Below are 23,273 nucleotides of genomic sequence, written 5' to 3'. Positions count from 1 at the left end.
AGAAAAAGTACAACAACCAAAAACACTGGGTCACCGACCCAGGACCATGATATTTATTTTCCTTCATGCTTCTCTTTTGGAATTCTGCTCATATATCATCTCTTTTACCTTTATTAGAGTAACGGACTTAAGGAAAAAATTCTGTCCAGTGCTATGGACTGTTTTACCCCAGCAACTATCTGATAAGCTTTCAAAATATACAATAAATTAAAAAAGTACACAAGTTACACTATAACATTAAACAAACAATGAATTTATTTTGAAGTTTAGGTTCGTTTCTGGTTACGCCCACTGAAATATTTTGAAAGTTGCAGCCGGAAACGTGAGTAGATTTGCCAACTGTTGTGGGGATGCTGAGGAGAGAGCATCCTTCACTGTAGGTTTTCACACACACAGGCCGTGTGTTTTATACGCTGTGATGTTACAACGCCGAGCAGTGTTACATTTTACTTGACTGCCGTGAGTTGCTCTTACACGGAAAACTACGCTTTCAAGCTAAGCTAGGAGCTAACACTCCAAGATTAGCGATGGTGGATTTGTCCGAAGGTGGTGCAGTGTCAGTCGGACACAACAGAGACAGACAGGGATCAGGTTCGGGTAATAATGATAGGATAACGTCGAAGAAGTCGCGAACGAGAAGAGGCAAAAGAGGAAAGAGAAGGAGGAACAAAAAGAACAACAGGAACAAAACGCCACCGCCGTATTTACCACCGGAGGTAGCTACCCTTCTATAGCCTGGGCATGATTATGGGACCTCCAGCCCGCTAAGCTAGCTAGTGATACTGTAGCAAACCATAGTCGAGCGCAGGTTATTTGCGGCTACACTTTGTTTACACCATACAGCTACCTATAACATGGCGGAAAATACTCTTATATGACCTTGATTTTACACAACAATATTTTACCGCTGTCTGGTTTGAAGGAAACTCATTCCACACGCAGAGGCCAGAGATTTTGACGCATTCTCATAAAGTGAAGTGAAGAATTCAGCAATACTAATTCAGCAAAATAATCTGTGTTTTTTTCTACATTTTTATAATAGTCAAATACGTTTTAGCTCGACTGGAGCAAAGTTAAGAATGGTGGGAGATATATGGAATAGCAAACCGTTGAGAAAACATATTAAAATGAAGTACGCAGTGCAAAGGCAATTGACTAGTAATTGAGATACTAATCCACTTAATAAAGGAAGTGGCCTGAGCAATCCATTAGATTGTGATTAATCACAATGTAATTTATCGCAGGAAACTGAAATTGCAGGAGGATTTCACTAAATCAGTGGCTCAAGAGTTGGCAGTTCGTCTTGTAATTGGAAGGTTGTTGGTTCAAGCCCCGGCTTGGACAGTCTTGGTTGTTGTGTCCTTGGGCAAGACACTTCACCACTGGTGTTGGCCAGAGGGGCCGATGGCGCAATATGGCAGCCTCCCTTCTGTCAATCTGCCCCAGGGCAGCTGTGGCTCCACTGTAGCTTTCCTCCACCAGTGTGTGAATGATTAGTGGAGTTGTAAAGCGCTTTGGGGGTCTCGAAAAGCGCTATATAAATGCAATCCATTATTATTATTATTATTAAATCCGGTTGGCAGAAAAGGGCATGCAGTAGGAGGGGCCACATAAGTATGTTTAGCTAAAAGTATGTTTTCTTAACACAGTGATATGTAACAGCACATCTGGAAACCTGACTGTAGTAATAGTGTTTGTTTAGAGTTGATGCTTCACTTAAATAAATACATTAGCAAGATTTTAATGAGAATACACACACACATATATGAATACATCCAGAATACATACATTACTAGATTAATGAAAAGTGTGCGAAGAGAAACTAAGAAAATGGCCCAAAAAATGTCAGGCCCTGAAAAGTTGAAAAAGCAGAATTTGAGGTTGTCCACTAAATCTTGAAAAAAGCAGATCGATGTAGTTAAATCATTTTGTTTCTTAGTTTTTGTCTGTATGTCTAATACAGAGAAAGATCCAAGATGTAAGGAGTATATAAAGAGTAATCTGCCCTCCAATAAGTAGAATACAGCATATAAATATGACAAATTGCAGATTCAGAGATATATGTATGTGTTTTTCTGACTGTATAAGATGACAAACAAATACAAAGAAAACCTTTCAAACATGAAAACACATTAAGTCAATACATATGCTAAGACCTATACTATGAAACTGACAACAGCATGTTGTAGGTAAACAAGTAGTTGAGACACAATTCTGCTGCTATATGCTATATACCTGCTGTTGAGAAACACACCCACAGTGACCTCTCTGGGTGGCGACTTCTAGTGTTTTAGTTCATCCTGGCAGTGATGAATGACGGCTGAGTGTCTCTGTTACCAACATTCTGGGGAGTTGAACACTTTCTTCTGGATTTGAAAATTGAAAAACTGTTGCCAGGGTGGCAACATACCTTTGACTACATGATCTATGTTATAGTTAGAACAGTTTTGTTCATATCATTAATGTGTTAACTAACCTTATCCCTACATTTCTCTACATTTCCAGGCTGAAGAAGGGAACATTGAATATAAGGTAACTAACCTTCTGTTTCTTATCCAAATTATAGAATAGAATAGAATTAAACTTTATTGTCATTGCACATGTCACAGGTACAGGGCAACGAAATGCAGTTTGCATCCATCCAGAAGTGTTTTAGTGATATAGATATATTACAATATATATTAGCAATGATATAGATATGTGAGTATATTACAGAAATGGGTCTATTACGGTATGTAATATGTACACGGTATGAAGTATGTTATGAATATGCTATAACTATAAGTATGTACAGGCTATGAACAGGATATAAATATGAAAAACTATACAGAAATATGAGATATACAGCTATACAGAAATGTGAACTATGCAGGTTGTAAACAGTTGTAGAATTAAAAATTATCGTATGATTATTTACACAGAACTATGCAGTAGTGCAGTTAAGACGCTATATAAAGTGCTAGTGGTTGTGAGTGGTGGTTCAGTCCATGTTATTATTGTGTGTTTGAGGGTACAGTTGTCCATTGTGTGTGTATGTAGGTGGTTGTGTGTGTGTGTATGTCCAGTCCGTGTGTTAACGTGGGTCAGATGTCAGGAGGCAGAGTTCAGGAGTCTGACAGCTGTGGGGAAGAAGCTGTTCCGGTACCTGGTGGTCTTAGTCCGGAGGCTCCTGTGGCGCCTCCCAGAGGGCAGGAGGGTGAAGAGTCCATGTGATGGGTGACTGGGGTCTTTGATGATTTTCCCAGCCCTCTTCAGACACCGCTTCCTGTAGATGTCCTTTATGGCAGGAAGTGGTGCTCCGGCGATGCGCTGGGCAGTTTTCACGACCCTCTGCAACGCCTTCCGGTCCGAGGCAGAGCAGTTCCTGTACCAGACTGTTATACAGTTGGTCAGGATGCTCTCGATGGTGCAACAATAGAAGTTCACCAGGATGTCTGAGGACAGGTGGTTCTTCCTCAGAGTCCTCAAGAAGAAGAGGCCCTGGTGAGCCTTCTTGACCAGCTTGGAGTAGTTGGTCGTCCAGATGAGATCCTCGGAGATGTGGACTCCCAGGAACTTGAAGCTGCTCACACGCTCCACGGCCGTCCCCTTAATGTGGATGGGTGGATGTGGGTCAGCTATTATGATGTGATGAACTTCTTTTCATTTGTAAGCTGTTAAAGTTTTTTAACCCTCAGCCATAAAAGGTCTTGCCATCACCTGCTGGGCGATGAGCAAGCAGATGGCGTGAACACAAAAGGTTGTGAACGCGATAACTCATGAACGAAGGGATTTAGCTTCAGTTTGATGTCTGCTAAAAGTCTCGAATGAGTTTGAATCTCAGTAGCCTTGACCTCAAGGTCAGATGTCAAGTTTTTAGAAAATCTTGTGAATGTGATAACTCAAGAGAAAGTCCAACTTATTACCACCAGCAGCAACTGTGTGACAGAGAGCATGTTTGGCTACAAATAAAAAAAAATAAAAAAAATAAGAGTCAATTGGTGCTACTAAAAACAGCTATCTGAGAAAGGATTAAATAATTGTGGAAAAGACTAGGAAAATTATGTTGCATATCTTAGATTGATTAGTTAGTTCGTGCACATAAATGGACAAATATTGGGTGATTCCATATTTTTAACCATTTTATGAATAATTAATTCAGCAGTGGGCTAATAAAATGCTTAACATACTAGGAAGGTATTGATAACTACACTAAAAATGTGGTCATCAAAACTGTCACCCAGTGGTGAGGTTGTTGTTAAATGCTGTATATTCTTATTATAGGTATTTTCTTTAGGTTCCTAAAATATCTTCAAAGTTTTGAAATAAACTTGGTGAACCAGCAGGAAGGAACCCGAATTTTGTCTGATTTTAGCCTAATGGCATAAAGGCATCCTTCTTCCTAAGCTCCTTACAGTTCCTAAAATTGATTACTGCCCACTTAAAAACATCAGATTTTTTATCTCTGTCATCTGTTTATGGGCTGGATAGCTGTGCTGAATTAGACCGTCACATGTATTCAGGGTAACTCTGCTCTCATCTGTGAAAACTGCAGTCTGCCAGTGGTGGATCTGCTAATTCTGGTATTCTATGGCATTTTCTATGGCAAATGCCAGTTGGATTCCACTGTGCTGGGCAGGGCCCACTAGAGCAGTGGTTCTCAAAATTTTCACAATGAGTACCACCTCGTCAGTCCAATAAGCGACGATGGGCAAAATATCCGCGCATGCGCAGACTTTTTGATGGGCAGAGCAATGTAGTCATGCACGGACTGACATGGACAAACTAATTTCCCCCCAAAAAATTAGGGCTGTCACGATTAACGTGATTAAAATTTTTAACACGCTCAACCAATCTGGACAGCAGAATGAAAAACCTTTGAACGAACTGCCTGAAGTGTGTTGACAGAGACATTTCAGGGATTTTGACTCAGTTTGCGCTCCAGATGGGTTAATTGTTAATCGCGTTAGTCATGATGACGGCACATTAAAGCTGACAGCACTAAAAAAAAATTAAGTATAAACTCGCCAATTTGGGATTTCTTTGGCTTTTAACTGGATGAAAGAGGTAAACCTAAGGATGTAATCAAAGCAGTGTGCTGCTTGTACAGACGTGTTATGCGCGCATAACTTGCATGAGCAGGTACGTGTCCACCATCTGGCTGAGTATGCTAGGCTATCACCAGCTTCTGCAGCTCCATCAACAAGCATTTGGGCACACTCTGAGGAGGGTGCATTTGCTCGCAGATGAAAGAGTTAAAACAGTGTTAGCTCCATCATTATTAGCAAACTTACTCATGGGCAAACAAATAAATAAATCGCTCTTATAAAAACGATCGCTGATGGGCTCAGCCTATTGTCGATAGTAGATATATTCGTCCAATCGCCCAACCCTAGTATGAACCCTACTTCCAGGTCCAAATTGGTCTGCGTTTATTAAGGCTGTTGTGTTTTTAACATGTTTTATTGCTTTGGATCTTGTTCTCTTTAATATGAACAAGCCCCTAAAAAAGGCTGTGATCACTGTCGGCCTTTCTCCGTTTTTATTACCACTGTTCATTTTAAAGCTCAGTTTTTAAAACCTTATGACATAACTACAGCCCAGCCCATGCAGCAGTAAAACTAACCTCATATTGTGGATGGATAATCTCAGTTGTTCTCCTGACTAAAGTTTGGTTTGTTTACAGCATCCTGCCATGCAGTTGTATTGGTCCCTAACCATGGGGAACCCTCACATTAACTTTTATTGAATGGAAAAAGATTAGCGTTCATCCTCCAACTTCACTGTGTTTATATTATGCTAACCATCACATAGCACATCATTATATGCACGCTAGCCCAGCTTTAGTACCTTACAAACGTCATTGCTGTTTAGTTTTCTGACTTCATTTATGTCGGAAGTGATAGCACAGCTGTACGTTTTAATTTTTCAGAAATCCCTCAGTCAGAACATGGTATATTATTTAATCTTAAAAATTTGTGGGGCAGACTTCCCACATACCACTAGAGGGTGGGTGATATTAAAGTCCTGTTATTAGTATATGTGAGGGGGCAAACTCCTCAAGATGGGTGGTGACCATGGTGGCCATTTAGAAGTCGGCCATCTTGGATACAACTTTTGTTTTTTCAATAGGAAGAGGGCCATGTGACACATCAAACTTATTGGTAATGTCACAAGAAAAACAATGGTGTGCTTGGTTTCAACGTAACTTGAACAGGACTTTAATATCACCAACCATTCCCATGTTATTACGGTGTATCCATATAAATGGCCCACCCTGTAGTCTGTTTCTGAGTGTTTGGTCAGAGACATTAACAACAACCCTTATGTAGGTTTTCACTTTCAGTAGTATCAATGTTTGTACAAGTAATGTCTATATGTTGATTCATGGTTTTCTTTGGGGGGGTATCTGCTATAAAAAGACATGGCCAGGAAAATCTCCTTCATATTTTTCTGTGTTTAATCATCAGTTACTTTGACACAATGGCATCTGCTGTGATGCTGATGAGGTCTCAGAAGTGTTAGCTTTATTTATATACCTAGATTTACACTATTTCTCTATTGCAGAAAAAGTGTCACATAGTTTGGAATTAAATATTTGTAATTTACAAGGTTTCGAGGGTGCTTTCGACGGTACGTATCCAAGATAAATGACCATAAGTATATGTTTCTGACAGAGTCAAAATTAAATTGAATATAATCAGGACTTTCTGAATCAGAATTAAAGAATTAAATCCTTCAGTTTTGAAAATCTTGGATTTAGTGTAGCTGACTTTTTTTTATTTTACCTCAGAACTCCTATGCAAGCAGTGCTCTAGTTAAACTGTGGCCATTTACTACCTGTATCATTATGTATTTTCTATACTATAGTTGAAGCTGGTCAACCCCACACAGTACCGCTTTGAGCATCTGGCCACACAGCTGAAGTGGCGACTGCAGGAGGGCCGTGGCGAAGCTGTCTACCAGATAGGAGTAGAAGACAATGGTCTGCTAGTCGGCCTGACTGAGGCTGACATGAAGGCCTCACTCAACACTTTAAAGAAGATGGCAGAGAAGTAGGTCATCTTGTACAATTTATTTGCTGACATTAAGACGTCACCAAAGAATATATATAAGTGTCTTCACTCTGGTGTCACTCATTCGTTTTGGACTCCACAATGTTAGTGTCATGCTGGTTCTTTTGCAGCCAGAAATTACTATGTTTGGAGGACAGGGTGGCATGCTAAGTATCTGTTAAGCTTAGCAAGCTTGGTTAGCAAGCTTCATTCATAATATGGATCAGTGTAACATGTAGATTACTGACCCTGATTTTCTGGGGAAACATCGAACCATTCCCAGGCCATCTGTTGGATGTAATCTCTCCAGTAGGTCCTGGGTCTATGCTGGACATGCCTAGCATGAAAACTATCCAGGAGGCGACAGTCTCAGCTGGCTCCTTTCAATGTGAAGTAGTATCGGCCTATCTGAGCCCCTCCTGAATAACTGAACTGTTAACAAAAACATCAGGACTAGATTAACAAATGTATTTATCAGCAACAGTGCTTCATCTGGTGACATGACTTGACATGACATAAAAGTTTGGAAGGAGCCACCCAACTCCATCAATATATGTCAAACCATGAGCTCCATGAATCCGTACAGTCTGGCTTCAGAACACACCACAGGACTGAGACTACTCTTATCAAAATAGCTAATGACATCATGACAGATGATTTTGGCCACATCAGTATCCTCAAGTTCCCAGATCTTTCTGCAGCTTTTGGCACTTGTTCTCACACCATCCAGCTTTCACATATATCCAGATATCTTGTCCTCACTGGTACTGTAATCTCCTGCTTTCAGTCCTACCTCTCCAACCCAACACAGTTTGTCAGATGGTCTCTGCCTGTGTTGTTACACACAATGTTATCTCAGCACCAAACCCTCCACCCAGTTCCCCCCGCAATTGCTTGTCAAATGTCTGCATTGCTTCAGAACATGGATGTCATCTAACCTACTTCAGCATCAATAGTAATAAAACTGATCTCTTGGTTCTGGCCCCCAAAGCCCTACTGTGGAAAACTGGTGTTCCACTCATTGTCGCAGACAGACGCCTCCTCTCACTTTCCCCAGAAGTTCACAACCAGGGTGTTGTTTTGGACTCTACACTTTAAGTCCAGGCTTATATCCAATCTGCCACAATCTCTCTCAACTTTGGCCATCACTCACTGACTCAGATAACTTCATCCATTAAGGCTTTGTCACCACCTGGCTGGATTACTGCAGTCGGGCCCTGTTCAGAATGTCCAGCAACCCCCTGGGCAGGCATTGTCCAAAACTCAGCACTTTCTAACACACACTAAGCTCTGGAATTAGAGAAGGTTCAGTATATCAGTATTGATTATTAAATATGTAATGCGACATATCCCATCGCAATCTTACTTAAAGTACTAAATACCCAACTCTATGCTGTACTCACCATTAGCAGTCTTGCTAATCTTGAATGTTCTAATGTTTGTTTGTTTATTTAATTGTTTTTTGATAGTAATGTAAAGCACTTTTAATTTTTGTAGTTAACTTTCCACACATGACACAGAATGCCTAATTACATTTTCTTAGGTACATAAATCTACAATCATTAGGCAGGTTTCCAGTCACTGTTTGAAATAAATTGAAACTGGGAGAAGCCGTCTAAGAAAAATTATTACTGCTTTGCTCAGTAAATTGATTGGGATCAGTGTAAACTAAATGAAAATTGAATGATAAAACTTAAGTCTTTTTCTTTCATTTCAGAGTCGGGGCTGACATCACTCTCCTCCGAGAGAGGGAGGTTGACTACGACTCAGACAGAAACACGCGCAAAATTGCAGAAGTCCTTGTTCGAAAAGTTCCTGATGATCAGCAGGTAAGAGTCTGTCTGTTACACATGGTAGAGGAAAAAGAGTCCAGTTGAATCTGGCAAAACAACAGTGGTGTCACAGCAATACTCTAAAAAGGATCACAGCATTGCCCATTTAGGCTTTAACTATAGAGAGCACCAAGGGTTCTTTTTTTAAACAGTGCTGTTTAATGGTTATGAAAATATGATCCCATTTTCTGTCTTGCTGTTTTGGTCTGCAACAGTTCCTGGATCTGCGGGTGGCAGTGCTAGGCAATGTGGACTCTGGGAAGTCAACCTTGCTGGGTGTCCTGACACAAGGCGAGTTGGACAATGGACGAGGCCGTGCACGGCTCAACCTTTTCAGACATTTGCATGAGATCCAGACTGGACGCACCTCCAGTATCAGCTTTGAGATCTTGGGCTTCAACAGCAAAGGAGAGGTAATCCCTTTGCCACTTAGGATATTAGCAATATTCAGAAGTTTACATTCACTATGGACATGAATTCATGCTACCTTGAGGCTTTTAGTGATTTCTTTGAACTGGGCTTTTTCCAGGGTGGAATGATTGTACAGTATACATCTTTAATGACTTTATAAACAACAAATTTAAATCTTTTAACAAGTGGTGTAGAGGGTTCTAGTGTCTTTTAACTTGATATAAATTTCTTGTCACATTTTTGGAGCATGCTTTTGGAATGGATAAAGCAGGCCAACATTAAGCTTCAAGGAATGGTCTTTGCCACACCCTCAACACAAAAATATAAATTTGTGGACTATGCTTAAAAGCCAAATTGATTTCAAGAAAATCACTTCAAATACTCTAAAATTCTAGAGAGTGGTCTAATATTCAGCCAGAAGTAGGCCAGGATCTTTTTAATTGCTGCCAGAAGCATCTGGTCAATGTGGGACATTTAACTTTTGTTTGCTCTGTTTTTTGAAACAGCTTTGTAACTTTATTTAAAGTTCAGTTTGAAATTTTGCATAATGCTCTTCTTTTACCATTGCTAAATTATTTAGATATGTTAAGGACTGTATTCTGTTATCTTTTGTTTATTAGTAGGTTCTAAAATATATTTTGCCTTCACAATCTCTAATGAAATCCTGAAAAAAAAATAATAATAAAGATTTATGGTGTATAACAATTTCACCTTTAGAAGCCCAAAATTACCATCATGCCCATGACGAGTGTATGGAAACTTTTCATTACAACTATATATCAGATATTGACTAATTTATTTCATGGGTCATATTTCTGCTTTGTAGATTGGCCTCTCACCATAGTGTTAAATGCAGTGTGTCAGACACAGTGAAGAACTACAGCATTTGAAATTTGGCAAGTATATTTTTAATGTGCTGCCTAATTGATTCTCTACCTGACTCTTAAAAATCAGTCAGGTAGAGAAAAAAACACTTTGTGGTTGTTGTTGCCATTGCTGCACACCACAACTCAGGGTATTAGCATATTTATATTTGTAAACAATCCCTGACAATAAACAATCAAACTGTAAAAACAAAACAAAAGACGTGTTTTATTTCAATTCTGTCCTTTGGTGCAGCCTGTCTTGTATGTTACCTGTAAAAGGTTGTGAACTACAGTGAGTCCAGGACAGCTGAGGAGATCTGCGAAAGTTCTTCCAAGATGATCACCTTCATCGACCTTGCAGGACACCACAAGTATTTAAAGACCACCATCTTCGGCCTCACAAGTTATTGCCCTGACTTTGCCATGCTGGTGGTGAGCGCTAACACTGGTATTGGTAAGTAGCCTGTATTTTGTTTTTTGTGTTTTTTTAATATCTAAAACCTGTGGGTAAGCCACAGATTTACATATCCAGTCAATTGAGAACATGCAAACTCCAGAAAAAATGGCCCAGGAATACCAAGAACCTTTTTAGAGACTTAACAACTGCATCACTATGTCCAAAAGATAAAAATTCTATGTGTAAATTTTGTAGGAATATTGTTTCTAGTTGGACGTGATTGTAGCAGGGTTCTTTTGCTCTTCCAGTGCCTTAACGCAAACTGATACAGTGGGGCAAAAGTATTTAGTCAGCCACCGATTGTGCAAGTTCCCCCACCTAAAATGATGACAGAGGTCAGTAATTTGCACCAGAGGTACACTTCAACTGTGAGAGACAGAATGTGAAAAAAAAAAATCCATGAATCCACATGGTAGGATTTGTAAAGAATTTATTCGTAAATCAGGGTGGAAAATAAGTATTTGGTCAATAACAAAAATACAACTCAATACTTTGTAACATAACCTTTGTTGGCAATAACAGAGGTCAAAAGTTTACTATAGGTCTTTACCAGGTTTGCACACACAGTAGCTGGTATTTTGGCCCATTCCTCCATGCAGATCTTCTCGAGAGTAGTGATGTTTTGGGGCTGTCGCCGAGCAACACGGACTTTCAACTCCCGCCACAGATTTTCTATGGGGTTGAGGTCTGGAGACTGGCTAGGCCACTCCAGGACTTTCAAATGCTTCTTACGGAGCCACTCCTTTGTTGCCCGGGCGGTGTGTTTTGGATCATTGTCATGTTGGAAGACCCAGCCTCGTTTCATCTTCAAAGTTCTCACTGATGGAAGGAGGTTTTGGCTCAAAATCTCACGATACATGGCCCCATTCATTCTGTCCTTAACACGGATCAGTCGTCCTGTCCTCTTGGCAGAAAAACAGCCCCATAGCATGATGTTTCCACCCCCATGCTTCACAGTAGGTATGGTGTTCTTGGGATGCAACTCAGTATTCTTCTTCCTCCAAACACGACGAGTTGAGTTTATACCAAAAAGTTCTACTTTGGTTTCATCTGACCACATGACATTCTCCCAATCCTCTGCTGTATCATCCATGTGCTCTCTGGCAAACTTCAGACGGGCCTGGACATGCACTGGCTTCAGCAGCGGAACACGTCTGGCACTGCGGGATTTGATTCCCTGCCGTTGTAGTGTGTTACTGATGGTGACCTTTGTTACTTTGGTCCCAGCTCTCTGCAGGTCATTCACCAGGTCCCCCCGTGTGGTTCTGGGATCTTTGCTCACCGTTCTCATGATCATTTTGACCCCACGGGATGAGATCTTGCGTGGAGCCCCAGATCGAGGGAGATTATCAGTGGTCTTGTATGTCTTCCATTTTCTGATGATTGCTCCCACAGTTGATTTTTTCACACCAAGCTGCTTGCCTATTGTAGATTCACTCTTCCCAGTCTGGTGCAGGTCTACAGTACTTTTCCTGGTGTCCTTCGAAAGCTCTTTGGTCTTGGCCATGGCGGCGTTTGGAGTCTGACTGTTTGAGGCTGTGGACAGGTGTCTTTTATACAGACGATGAGTTCAAACAGGTGCCATTCATACAGGTAACGAGTGGGGGACAGAAAAGCTTCTTACAGAAGACGTTACAGGTCTGTGAGAGCCAGAGATTTTCCTTGTTTGAGGTGACCAAATACTTATTTTCCACCCTGATTTACAAATAAATTCTTTACAAATCCTACCATGTGGATTCATGGATTTTTTTTTTCACATTCTGTCTCTCACAGTTGAAGTGTACCTCTGGTGCAAATTACTGACCTCTGTCATCATTTTAAATGGGGGAACTTGCACAATCGGTGGCTGACTAAATACTTTTTTGCCCCACTGTACGTTATGAACAGAGCAGGTTTCTCTTTGATTGTGTAGGGTTTCATTTGATGAAGACATTATCTAGGAGTTAGTTGGATAAAAGAGGTGTCATGACGTGGTATAAAAGATACAAGAAACAAATGAGATGTGTTGTCTGTCCAAACACACTTGTATTCTACCTGTCGGGATCACTTGGAACCCCGGGCGAGCAGATACTAAAAAGTACCTGGTAACAGGAACTAATGGAAAACCCTATAAAAACTGGCAAACCGTGCCGACTTGCTCTGAGTAGGTACTAATGGAAAAAGGGCTTTGAATTTTGTTTTTATAATTATTCTTTACTTGCTTTCAGACCATTATGCGACCATCTGCAGCTGCAGCTGAAAGAATAAAAACTAAAACTGTCTTATGCAAATTTAAACATTAGTCAAACAGAATACTCATCTACACCTCATCAGATTCTTCCGTGACTTAATGATAGAGGCATTGACAAGTCTGTTAACACACCCAGCATTTTTACAAGCTTTCCTTCATGTGTCAAATAGGCTACACTTTAGTGATAAAGCACCTCTTTTCTGGTCTTACTAACCTATAACATTTAAGACACAGAGTGATTTTAACAATAATCGACTATACAGTAATTTTTTTCCTCTCCACTTCTAATCCTGGTTACCAGTGTTTGGGTAAGTGAATCCAGATAACTGACAGATACTCTAGGTATGTTTAACTCACTTCATAGTACAGAGTCCAGGCCTCTGACTACTTTCTAGGCACAAATAATTTGAATATTTAAAAATTAAATAGAATTGTTCTCACTTGGATCCAACTGCCTTGTAACGTTTAGATTTCCTATGCACATAAGATGCGAAACATCACAAGACAAGTGTTCTGGGTAATTGAGTATTTTATTTGTTTCCTTCATCCAGCTGGTACAACTAGGGAACACCTGGGCTTGGCCATGGCGCTGAAAGTTCCTATCTTCATTGTAGTCAGTAAAGTGGACCTGTGTTCCCGAGGCACTGTGGAGCGAACAGTCAGACAACTAGAGCGAGTTCTGAAGCAGCCAGGCTGCAACAAGGTGCCCATGGTGGTGTTGAACCCTGACGATGCTGTGAGTGCAGCACAGCAGTTCACCCAGTCCACATGGTGAGTAAAAATACTCAATACTTATCAGCTACTGTGTATGGCGGGGAATAGCTTAATTGTACAGTGTATACAGCAGTATAAACAAAATTCACTAATATATAGATAAAGCAGTATATAGTGCTGCAGAAAGGATAAGTGAAGGTCATGGAAATACTGCTACGATACACAAAGCACAAAATAGCTGTTCTATAATGGATGATAACATTTTCGGAAAACTTGTTTAAAGTCGAATTCATAAATCGCATTGCATTTTGGGTAATCACCACAATGTTGTTGTTCATGCACATCCAAAGCAAAGACTGACACCAACAGGTAATACGGAGGAAAATAAACTAATGAACACTAATATTAATATTGCACTGTAATAGTGACCTTGTATGGTCTACCTACAGTGGGATGCAAAAGTTTGGCCAACCTTGTTAATAGTCATTATTTTCCTGTATAAATCGTTGGTTGTTACAATAATAAATGTCAGTTAAATATATCATATAGGAGACACACACAGTTAGGGCTGGGCGATATGGCCTAAAATCCATATCGCGATATAATTTGAAGCACGTGCGGTAACGATATATATCGCGATATATTCTTTTCTTCTGTATAACATATTTTCCACACTATAAGGCACACTTAAAATCCTTTAATTTTCTCAAAAATTGAGTGTGTCTCATGTATGAATTCTGGTTGTGCTTACTGACCTCGAACCGATTTTGGCGTGCAGAAATCTGTTAAAAAATGTTTTGATGGATTGTCAGAGCATTACGGCTGCCGTAGTAAGGAGCTTCGCGGAGTAATCCGGGTCCAAAACTCCGTCTGCTTCAGGTCCCAAAGTCAAACGAACACTGAGAGAAAGGAGAATCATTTCTCCTCTTATCCGTTCGTACGGATTTCCAGCACCCGTACGAACCCTGAAAATCATCAGCGTTGCTGCTTTAGCAGGTGTAACAATTAAGTTTAACATCCAGGCATCCACGAAAACAGAATTTATTAAATTTAACGGAGTTAGAAGTTAACAGGAAGTTAACTCGCTAGTTTCCACCTAAACATGACATACCATGTTCTGACTGAGAGATTTTTGAAACTAATTAAAACGTACAGCTCTGCTACCACTTCCAACATAAATGAAGACAGAAAACTAAACAGCAGTGGCGTTTGCAGGGTTACTAAAGTTGGACTACCTGGTATATAATGTTGTGCTACATGATTGCTAGCGACACAGCTATGTTAGCATAACATTAGCACAGTGAAGCTGGAGGATGAACGCCAACTTTTTTCCACTCGATAAATTTATTTATTTAGTTTATTTTATCACTACCTGTCATTTATTGCAGATTACTTGTATTTGCTTAATTGTTTACTAAATGTTTGAGGTGTGAAAGAAACTGCAAAGTATGGGTGTGTGTGGTTGAAGGATGTGTTCGTGCATGTGCGTGCGCGAGAAGGGGGAGGCGCGAACAGTTTTCTTGTAAAACAAAGGGGGGCCTAGCAAAAAAAGTTTGGGAACCACTTGTTTAGGGGAAGGATAAAGAAAGCTGTCTCAGAGATTTAAGCTGTCTGTTTCCACAGTTAGGAACATATTGAGAAAATGGAAGACCACAGGCTCTGTTCAAGTTAAGGCTCAAAGTGGCAAGAAAGTGACCAAGAAAAATCTCGGATAGACAGAAGTGATGAATGGTGAACAGTCAGAGTCAACCCACAGACCAGCACCAAAGACCTACAACATTATCTTGCAGCAGATGGAGTCACCGTGCATCGTTCAACCATTCGACGCACTTTACGCAAGGAGATGCTGTATGCGAGAGTGATGCAGAGGAAGCCTTTTCTCCGCCCACAGCACAAACAGAGCCGCTTGAGGTTTGCTAAAGCACATTTGGACAAGCCAGCTTCATTCTGGAATAAGGTGCTGTGGACTGATGAAACTAAAATTGAGTTATTTGGGCATAACAAGGGGCGTTATGCATGGAGGAAAACGAACACAGCATTCCAAGAAAAACACCTGCTACCTACAGTAAAATATGGTGGTGGTTCCATCATGCTGTGGGGCTGTGTGGCCAGTGCAGGGACTGGGAATCTTGTCAAAGTTGAGGGACACATGGATTCCAGTCAGTATCAGCAGATTCTGGAGACCAATGTCCAGGAATCAGTGACAAAGCTGAAGCTGCGCCGGGATCTTTCAACGACCTGAAACACTGCTCAAAATCCACTAAGGCATTCATGCAGAGGAACCAGTACAACGTTCTGGAACGGCCATCTCAGTCCCCAGACCTGAATATTATTGAAAATCTGTGGTGTGAGTTAAAGAGAGCTGTCTATGTTTGGAAGCTATTAAACCTGAATGAACTAGAGATGTTTTATAAAGAGGAATGGTCGAAAACAACTTCAACCACAATCCAGACTTTCATTGGAACCTACAGGAAGCGTTTAGAGGCTGTAATTTCTCAAATATCACTGTGTGTGTCTGCTATATGATATGTTCAACTGACGTTTTTTATTATAACAACCAACGATTTACACAGGAAAATAATGACTATGTAGTAGTTGCACTAAACTGTATTGTAAATCTTAAAAGTAAAAGTCATTCATACATGAAATACTTTTATGTCTTTTGTTGTGGCTCAGTATTTGATTACAGCACTTTGTGTTCTGTTGCAGGAGCAGGAGCTTGTAGTTACTTTGTTCTCCATTGATACTGGTCAGAGATTTCCACAACAACTTTTATGTGTCTGAGGTGTAACATTGTGTGTAGTATCTGTATTATCCCATTATCAACTTGTATTTCTATTAAGAACGGTTTTGTGTTGGTGAATTCACAATCTATTCATGATCGTGAATTCACTTATCTGTATGTCCACAGTGGAAAAATATTACACTTAATGATGTACTTAATTGAATTTTCACTTCACTGTGTGTGTGTGTGTGTGTGTGTGTGTGTGTGTGTGTGTGTGTGTGTGTGTGTGTGTGTTTGGCTGGATGCACATTTGCAGCATTACACCCATCTTCACCCTTTCCAGTGTGTCTGGTGAGAATCTGGACCTCCTGAAGGTTTTTTTGAACATCCTTCCTCCACTGAGCAACAGCAAGGAGCAGGAAGAGCTGATGCAGCAGCTCACTGAGTTTCAGGTATCCAAACCCACGTACACACATGTGCTTTTCTTTCCATCACTTCTTTTTTTTTTCATTTTTTATTTTTTTATAAACAATCATATATCTATGTCTATACATACACATTTATATACCTAAATAAGTATATTCAGAGGAGGGGGAGAGGGGGAAAAAAAAACCCCCAAAGCAAACAAGTATTTAACTGTAGCTACACCAAATAGTGCCATTACTGGGTCTGGGGGGAGCTGTTTTTTAAAAATATCAGACAAAGTTTTAAATATTTTAGACCAATAGGTAGCGATATTAGGACATGTCCAAAACATATGTGACAATGAGGCAGAATTCTGGCGACATCGATCACATCTTGAGTCAGCCCCTGGAAACATCCTTGAAACCTTCAATTTAGACAGATGGAGCCTATGCAGGACCTTAAATTGTAGTAGTCCGTGCCTGCAGCAGACAGAAGTGGAGTGAACCAGTTCTTGTGCCTTAGTCCATTGATCTTTAGTGATGTTAGTAGCCAGTTCTTCACTCCAAGCATTTCTCAAGTGGTCCAATGTAGTTGTACTGTCTATTTGCAAAAGTTGGTTGTAGATCCTAAAAATGGCTCCTTTCTTTAGCCGGTTCATTAGGAACAGATCATCTGAAACTAGCTTTTGTGGTTCATTGGGAAAGGATGGAAACGTTTCTTTAATAAAATGACGTATTTGTAAATACTTGAAAAAATCTCTGTTTTCTATGGAAAATTTTTGCTGAAGTTGTTGAAACGAAGGAAAAAGATTATCAATAAACAGATCCTTGATTGTGTGTATCCCTTTGGAAGTCCATAGCTGGAATGTTAATCCTGAGAGCAATGTGTATGCTTGATTATGAATTAATGGTGTAAAGATTGAACATTGACGCCAATGAAAATGCTTTCTAATTTGAGACCAAATTTTTAGTGAGTCAGACACTACTGGATTTTTACATTTATGCTTACCCAGATCTGAGTTTGAATGAACCAAAGATTTAAGAGTATTAGAGAAAAAAGTCATACTTTCCATCCGTTCCCAATCAGGTCTATGTTCCCCGCCCCAGAATGACATACAACGTATATTACAGGCCCAATAATAAAACTGAAAACAAGGCAACCCCATTCCTCCTGTAATCTTGGATCTTTGGAGAAATATCTTTTTTATTCTGGGTGTCTTCTTGTTCCAGATAAACTGAGAGATTAACTGGTCTATTTTCTTAAAAAAAGTTTTTGTGATCAATATTGGGATACATCGAAACAAAAATAAAAATTTGGGTAAAGTGCTCGTCCTAATGATATTTACTCAGCCAGCAAGCGAGATGGGCAGTTTAGACAGTCTTTCCAAGTTCTGTTCAGTTTGATGGTATAAATTAATAAAATTATGTTTGAAAAGGCCAGAGAATTCACGGGTTACAGTTATTCCAAGATATTTGAAGATATTTGAGATTGTAAAAGGAAACGAGATCAATGTAGCGCTATCTAATTTTTCTAAAGAACTAATCGGAAACAATATGCTTTTTGTTAAGTTGATTTTGTATCCAGAAATTTTCCCAAATTCAGTTAGAACTGTCATAATTTTTGGCAATGATTTAGTAGGGTCAGTGATATATAGCAACATTTTTCCATCACTTCTGGTGACATAGCCCTGACTTAAATTAATTTCCTTGAGATTTACTTTATCCTCAGTATAACTCTACCCAGTACTTCATTATTGAACATGCATCGGTTAAACCCAATAGTCATTGGTTTTAACCGATGCATGACACTAGAGATGGACCGATCCGATATTACGTATCGGTATCGGTCCAATACTGGCCTAAATTACTGGATCGGATATCGGAGAGAAATAAAAAATTTTATCCGATCCATTAAATATCACAAAAGCACCTCACAAAACTTGTGACATGGCGTAACTCGGCTCATAGCCTTAGCACGTCGAGCAGTATGCGTCACGTGATAGAGCGGCTGTGGCGTGCGAGACCTCTCAGTGGTCTGGTTGAGTATTTGGAGCCTCACTACCAAACCGGCATTTCATCTCCGAGAAAGTGATCCCAGAGAGAAGTAAAGCAAGTTCATAAGTTCATCTCTGAATGTTTGTAAAGCATTCCCACGTTAAGCTTAACAACCGATATATGGAGCGACTGCCTCTCTCTCCCCCTCCCTCTCCTGTCACTACTTCAATCATGAAACTGATCAATAATCGGCTGATCGGCTTTTCTGTCACGACTCCGTCTCTCTTGTTTCTTTATCGCCCACTTTGCGCAAGAAAGAGGCTAAACAACAGCAGCAGGTTTAAGCTTGATAAGCTGTTCTTAGAATTTATTTAATATTACACCAGGATCCTTTTCTGCGTAGCTGATGGCTGGTAACTGTGCAGGGGTGGGTCTAGCAAAGTTTTCCCAGGGGGGCAGGTAGGGCATTAACAGGAAAAGGAGGGCACAATGAAATGCTTTTCTGTCTTATTCTCATTTAAAATGTCTAGCTTTTAATAAATAACTATCTGAATCATACACCCAAAGTTTTAATGTGATGTAAAATGTATAGAAGTCCATTACTGTATATAGTAACTATTAAGTCTAATATACCCTAGTAAGCCAAAGTACTTTTTCCTTTGGGAAGGTTCCATCTGTGCAGTCTGCAAATTTGTTGAAGAAAGATGTTGAATCTATTTAATTATTCTTGAAAAAGGTTAGGTTGCTTAATATTTCTGCTAAGTACTCTTTAAAATACCAGAATAGGGAGGATGACACCATCCTCCCTATTCTGGTATTTTTAGGTTTAAGTTTATTTATTACACGGCGTGCTGCGGGGAAAAGCCTGTTCTAACGTTTGAGTCTAAGGTTTATTTTTTAGCACCTGGCGGCTCTTTTTTGCTTCTCATCTGTAAACACTCTGCACACTCTTTAACGGGATTCAGTTTATTTTGAAAAGTCTCAACAGGATCTTGAACTTTATTGTGAAAGGTTTATGTGCAAAACAAACAAGCGGATGGTGGAGCTACGCCATGGTTTTAACCTCGTTGTTGCTAACGACAACGCGTAAAAACAGTTGCTTGTCCATCTGTGGTGTGGTTATATTAAACATAAGAGAAAGAGAGAACTTTATGAAATTGATATAGCCACTACAATGACCATCAAAATCATGAAAATATTGCCATAAACAGTTTATTTTGCGACACCACGAAACAAACGATAGCATAATAGGAAACGATAGACATTTTTATATTGTTATATCAAACAGCCCTAGTACCCGAAACTTTATTAATTTTAACCTAACCTTAACCTAACTCTAACTTTTCTTTAACTTTAATTTTACTTTATTGCCTTCACGCCACAGTTTAGCTGCCTGGGGACCATATGAGGGGAATTGAGATACCTCTCACAACTTAACCTCCTATAACCGTACACCAAACCAAGTTTGAACTTAAATGTAATTATTTCCCTTACAGATATTTTGACATTTGAAATATTTATTTCCTTATATACGTGTGTATATAAAGAAGTTGAGTTCCCACAGTACCAAAACAGATATGTCTCCCCACAACATCAGTTCAATAACTAGAGATCATTTGGATGATATGAACATGATTTACTGTGACAGATAAACTAATGTATTTGGCGATTAGACTCTGATGGACCATCATGGCAGAAAAGATTCTCAGGCGTGACAAGAGTTAGGATAAGACCTCTCCCAGTCTAGATGGTTGTGGTGAGGAAGATGGAGCTCTGATCGGGTTACACGAATGAGAACCTGAAAGAGGGAATGACAGAGCACTGAGATTTAAACCACACAGAGTGGCTGATTGGCTTTAAAGAAGGCGGGCAAGAAGATGATTGGATTAGTGTAATGATGACAGTACTGAGTTTCACAGCATGGGAAAGTGGCAGTGGAGTAACGAACAGGCTAGCAGCCAAACACTCAGGAAAGCAAGCAGATGAATTATTACATTACTGCAGCTGCACTCGCAGTCTTACTACCACTCTTCATTGTGCAGCATCTGTTTACCACAGTGTAAGTAGAGGCCAGGGGTCGGCAACCTCTTTAGTCCTTGTAGTGCGGCTCCGTGTGGTTTGGGCAAACAAATTAGAAGTATTTAGCTGAAGTGTAATTTATTTATGTTAGTTCTTTTTTAATTGGAAGATTATTGTGATATTGAAATATAAAAATACAATTATATTCTATTATTTTTTTCATCGCTCAAAATAAGCGTCACACTCGCGGAAGCCGGTGTACCCGCCGAAACGCCGCGCATTTATCGAGACTTTCAACCCCAGGTAGGCCAATTATAGATCCACATTATGTCAGCAGCTCCATCGTGAACTACGTTAAAAACAAACACCGCTCACGCCTCACAGAGGACAGCTTACAGTCCTGCGTAAAGATGAAAGTGACTTCGTACAGCCCCGATTTGCAGACGCTGTGCACAGAGGTTCAGGAGCAGAAGTCCCATTGTAAACATATCACAGCAGACCCGGCGATGTTTGCATGAACATGCTTTTCAGCATCTCTTTATTGACCACTTTTCACACACGGTTGCTGACGCATACAGCCGGCTGTAGCTTTTCAGCTCACAGCCCGACATATACCAACAACAACACAACAGCATAGATAGCGCAGACGTTAAGGCGGTGAGGCGTGATCGTGGGTGCCGCTCAGGTGCGTCGGCCTCTCCTGCAGCGGCGCTGCAGACCACACCCCGCCACACACATTAACCAGGAAAAATACATATTTAGGCAGAATTTTGCAAATATCTATTTTTCCTCTTTTAGCAGCATAGTGCTTTTTTAAAAATCAGGTCAAGGCTCCAAAAGCCCAAAGGCGATATAAGGGTGGCGGCTCACAACAGTTTTTGTTTGCTGGATCATTTTCGTTCAGCTGGGTGTCTTTCCTTTTGTTATATTTCTTTAAGAGTTCAAAATGTGTTAATTACATAAATAAAATGTAATTTTCTCTGTAGCACTTCATGGATTTCATAAGCAACACACCTTAGTTGTTCACACAAAGCATAAAGGTAAAAAACAATATATACAGTGTTATCTTCATTTCAGATGTCAAAAAGTATTTGCGGCTCCCAGTGTTTTCTTTTGCGTGGAAACCAGGTCCAAATGGCTCTTTGGGTCTTAAAGGTTGCTGACCCCTGGCACAGGGTAAAGAATGTGTTAGGTAGTAACTGTGGTGGGCCCAGAACACGCAGACACCAGGGGTTTCACAGTGACAGTGTTGTGTTTACAGTGACTGTGTTTTATTCACAGTGACAGAGAGAGAAAACACAAACACAGTTCGGGGGTGTGCAGGAAAACTGGCAGGGCACTCGACCGGTCTATGGGAGGAGAACAGAATTAGAGACTGAACACAAAAGGCAAGGATGAAAATAAGTTAGGAGGAGAGTTGGTGAGCTTACTTGGCACAAACTGAGTTACAGACTCGGAAAGAAGTTTAACTGGAACAAAGGCTGAGGCAGGTGGAGTGTGTGGGCTGCTCGCGGTGCAACCCATCTCCTTAATGTCAAATAACTTAATGGCTTTTTATCATTATTATTATTGTTATTATTATTATTAACATTATTGTTTTGTTTACTCTTATTGTTGTCTTGCTGCTAAACAAATTTCCCCTTTGGGGAATAAGTAATTAAGAATTTGAATGTAATTGAATTGGTAGGCAAGGTGATTCCCAGTTCAGACCGATTAAACAGTCTTCAGAGGCACAGACAGGCAGTCGGGGAGCGAGGCAGGCTGGTGGAAGGAAAATAAGATCTTAAAACACTCGGCAGGTCGTAGATGCCAATCTAGAGAGCGAACTCGCACGTTACTACTTGTGGAAGAGGCAATACTCTTACACCAGATGTCAGCTCCCTATAAAAGCTCCGGCCTGATTTGCCACAGGTGTGCTGGTGATCCTGCGAATCACCGCCCTGCCTACCCTGCGCCGAAAAAGGAAAAAGAAAACAAAAACACACCACACACACACACACCAGCCCCTAATAGAATGTGGTAGAGACGTGTGTGTGACTTGCATGCTGGAGTGTGGAAAGCGCAGACTGACATTTAATCGTTTCTGTGTTTGAAGGTTGATGAGATCTACTCAGTTCCTGACGTTGGGACTGTGGTTGGAGGAACTCTGTACAGGTGAGATAGCACTGTCTGCTTTAATATGTTGTCAATATTATTTTACATTTTATTCTTGAAACAGTGGGAACCCCAAATATTCATAGAGATATATATAACACATGACTTTTATAAGAATAGAATCTTTGATAATATATCGCAGCTTTTCATTTTACGGGTCCTTGGTTGGACACAGAGCAGGTCTTTGTAATCATGGAAAGTGCCGTGCATTACACTAAGAACAGTTTGTGTTTGTGTGACGGTCTGTGTTTCAGTGGAATGTGTAGGGAGGGTGAGAGGCTGGTGGTGGGTCCAACTGATGAGGGCCGTTTTCTGCGTCTGAAGGTGGGCAGTATCCAGAGGAACCGCTCTGCCTGCAGAGTGCTGAGGGCTGGACAGGCTGCAACGCTGGCTTTGGGAAACTTTGACCGTTCACTATTGCGCAAGGTTAGA

General features: G+C 40.3%; 1 protein-coding gene across 1 annotated transcript in view; it reads left to right on the top strand.

Annotated features, from left to right (window-relative positions):
• The first annotated feature begins 302 nt into the window (after positions 1–302).
• Positions 303–23,273, top strand: part of gtpbp2b (GTP binding protein 2b) — a 29,245-nt gene continuing 6,274 nt past the window's right edge. The window contains exons 1-10 of the mRNA XM_086294713.1: positions 303–716; positions 2,506–2,532; positions 6,850–7,034; positions 8,752–8,863; positions 9,082–9,279; positions 10,423–10,597; positions 13,382–13,601; positions 16,586–16,721; positions 22,783–22,841; positions 23,096–23,267. Of these exons, the coding sequence (XP_086150839.1) occupies positions 528–716; positions 2,506–2,532; positions 6,850–7,034; positions 8,752–8,863; positions 9,082–9,279; positions 10,423–10,597; positions 13,382–13,601; positions 16,586–16,721; positions 22,783–22,841; positions 23,096–23,267 (1,473 nt within the window). The 5' untranslated portion in view covers positions 303–527. The remainder of the gene's footprint in view (positions 717–2,505; positions 2,533–6,849; positions 7,035–8,751; positions 8,864–9,081; positions 9,280–10,422; positions 10,598–13,381; positions 13,602–16,585; positions 16,722–22,782; positions 22,842–23,095; positions 23,268–23,273) is intronic.

Source organism: Aulonocara sp. 'chitande type north' Nkhata Bay, linkage group LG6 (genome assembly GCF_057382095.1).
Source record: "Aulonocara sp. 'chitande type north' Nkhata Bay isolate Kocher_YH1m ecotype deep benthic linkage group LG6, A_spYH_male_GT1.1, whole genome shotgun sequence".
NCBI lineage: Eukaryota > Metazoa > Chordata > Actinopteri > Cichliformes > Cichlidae > Aulonocara > Aulonocara sp. 'chitande type north' Nkhata Bay.
This window is presented reverse-complemented; position numbering and strand designations above follow the sequence as displayed.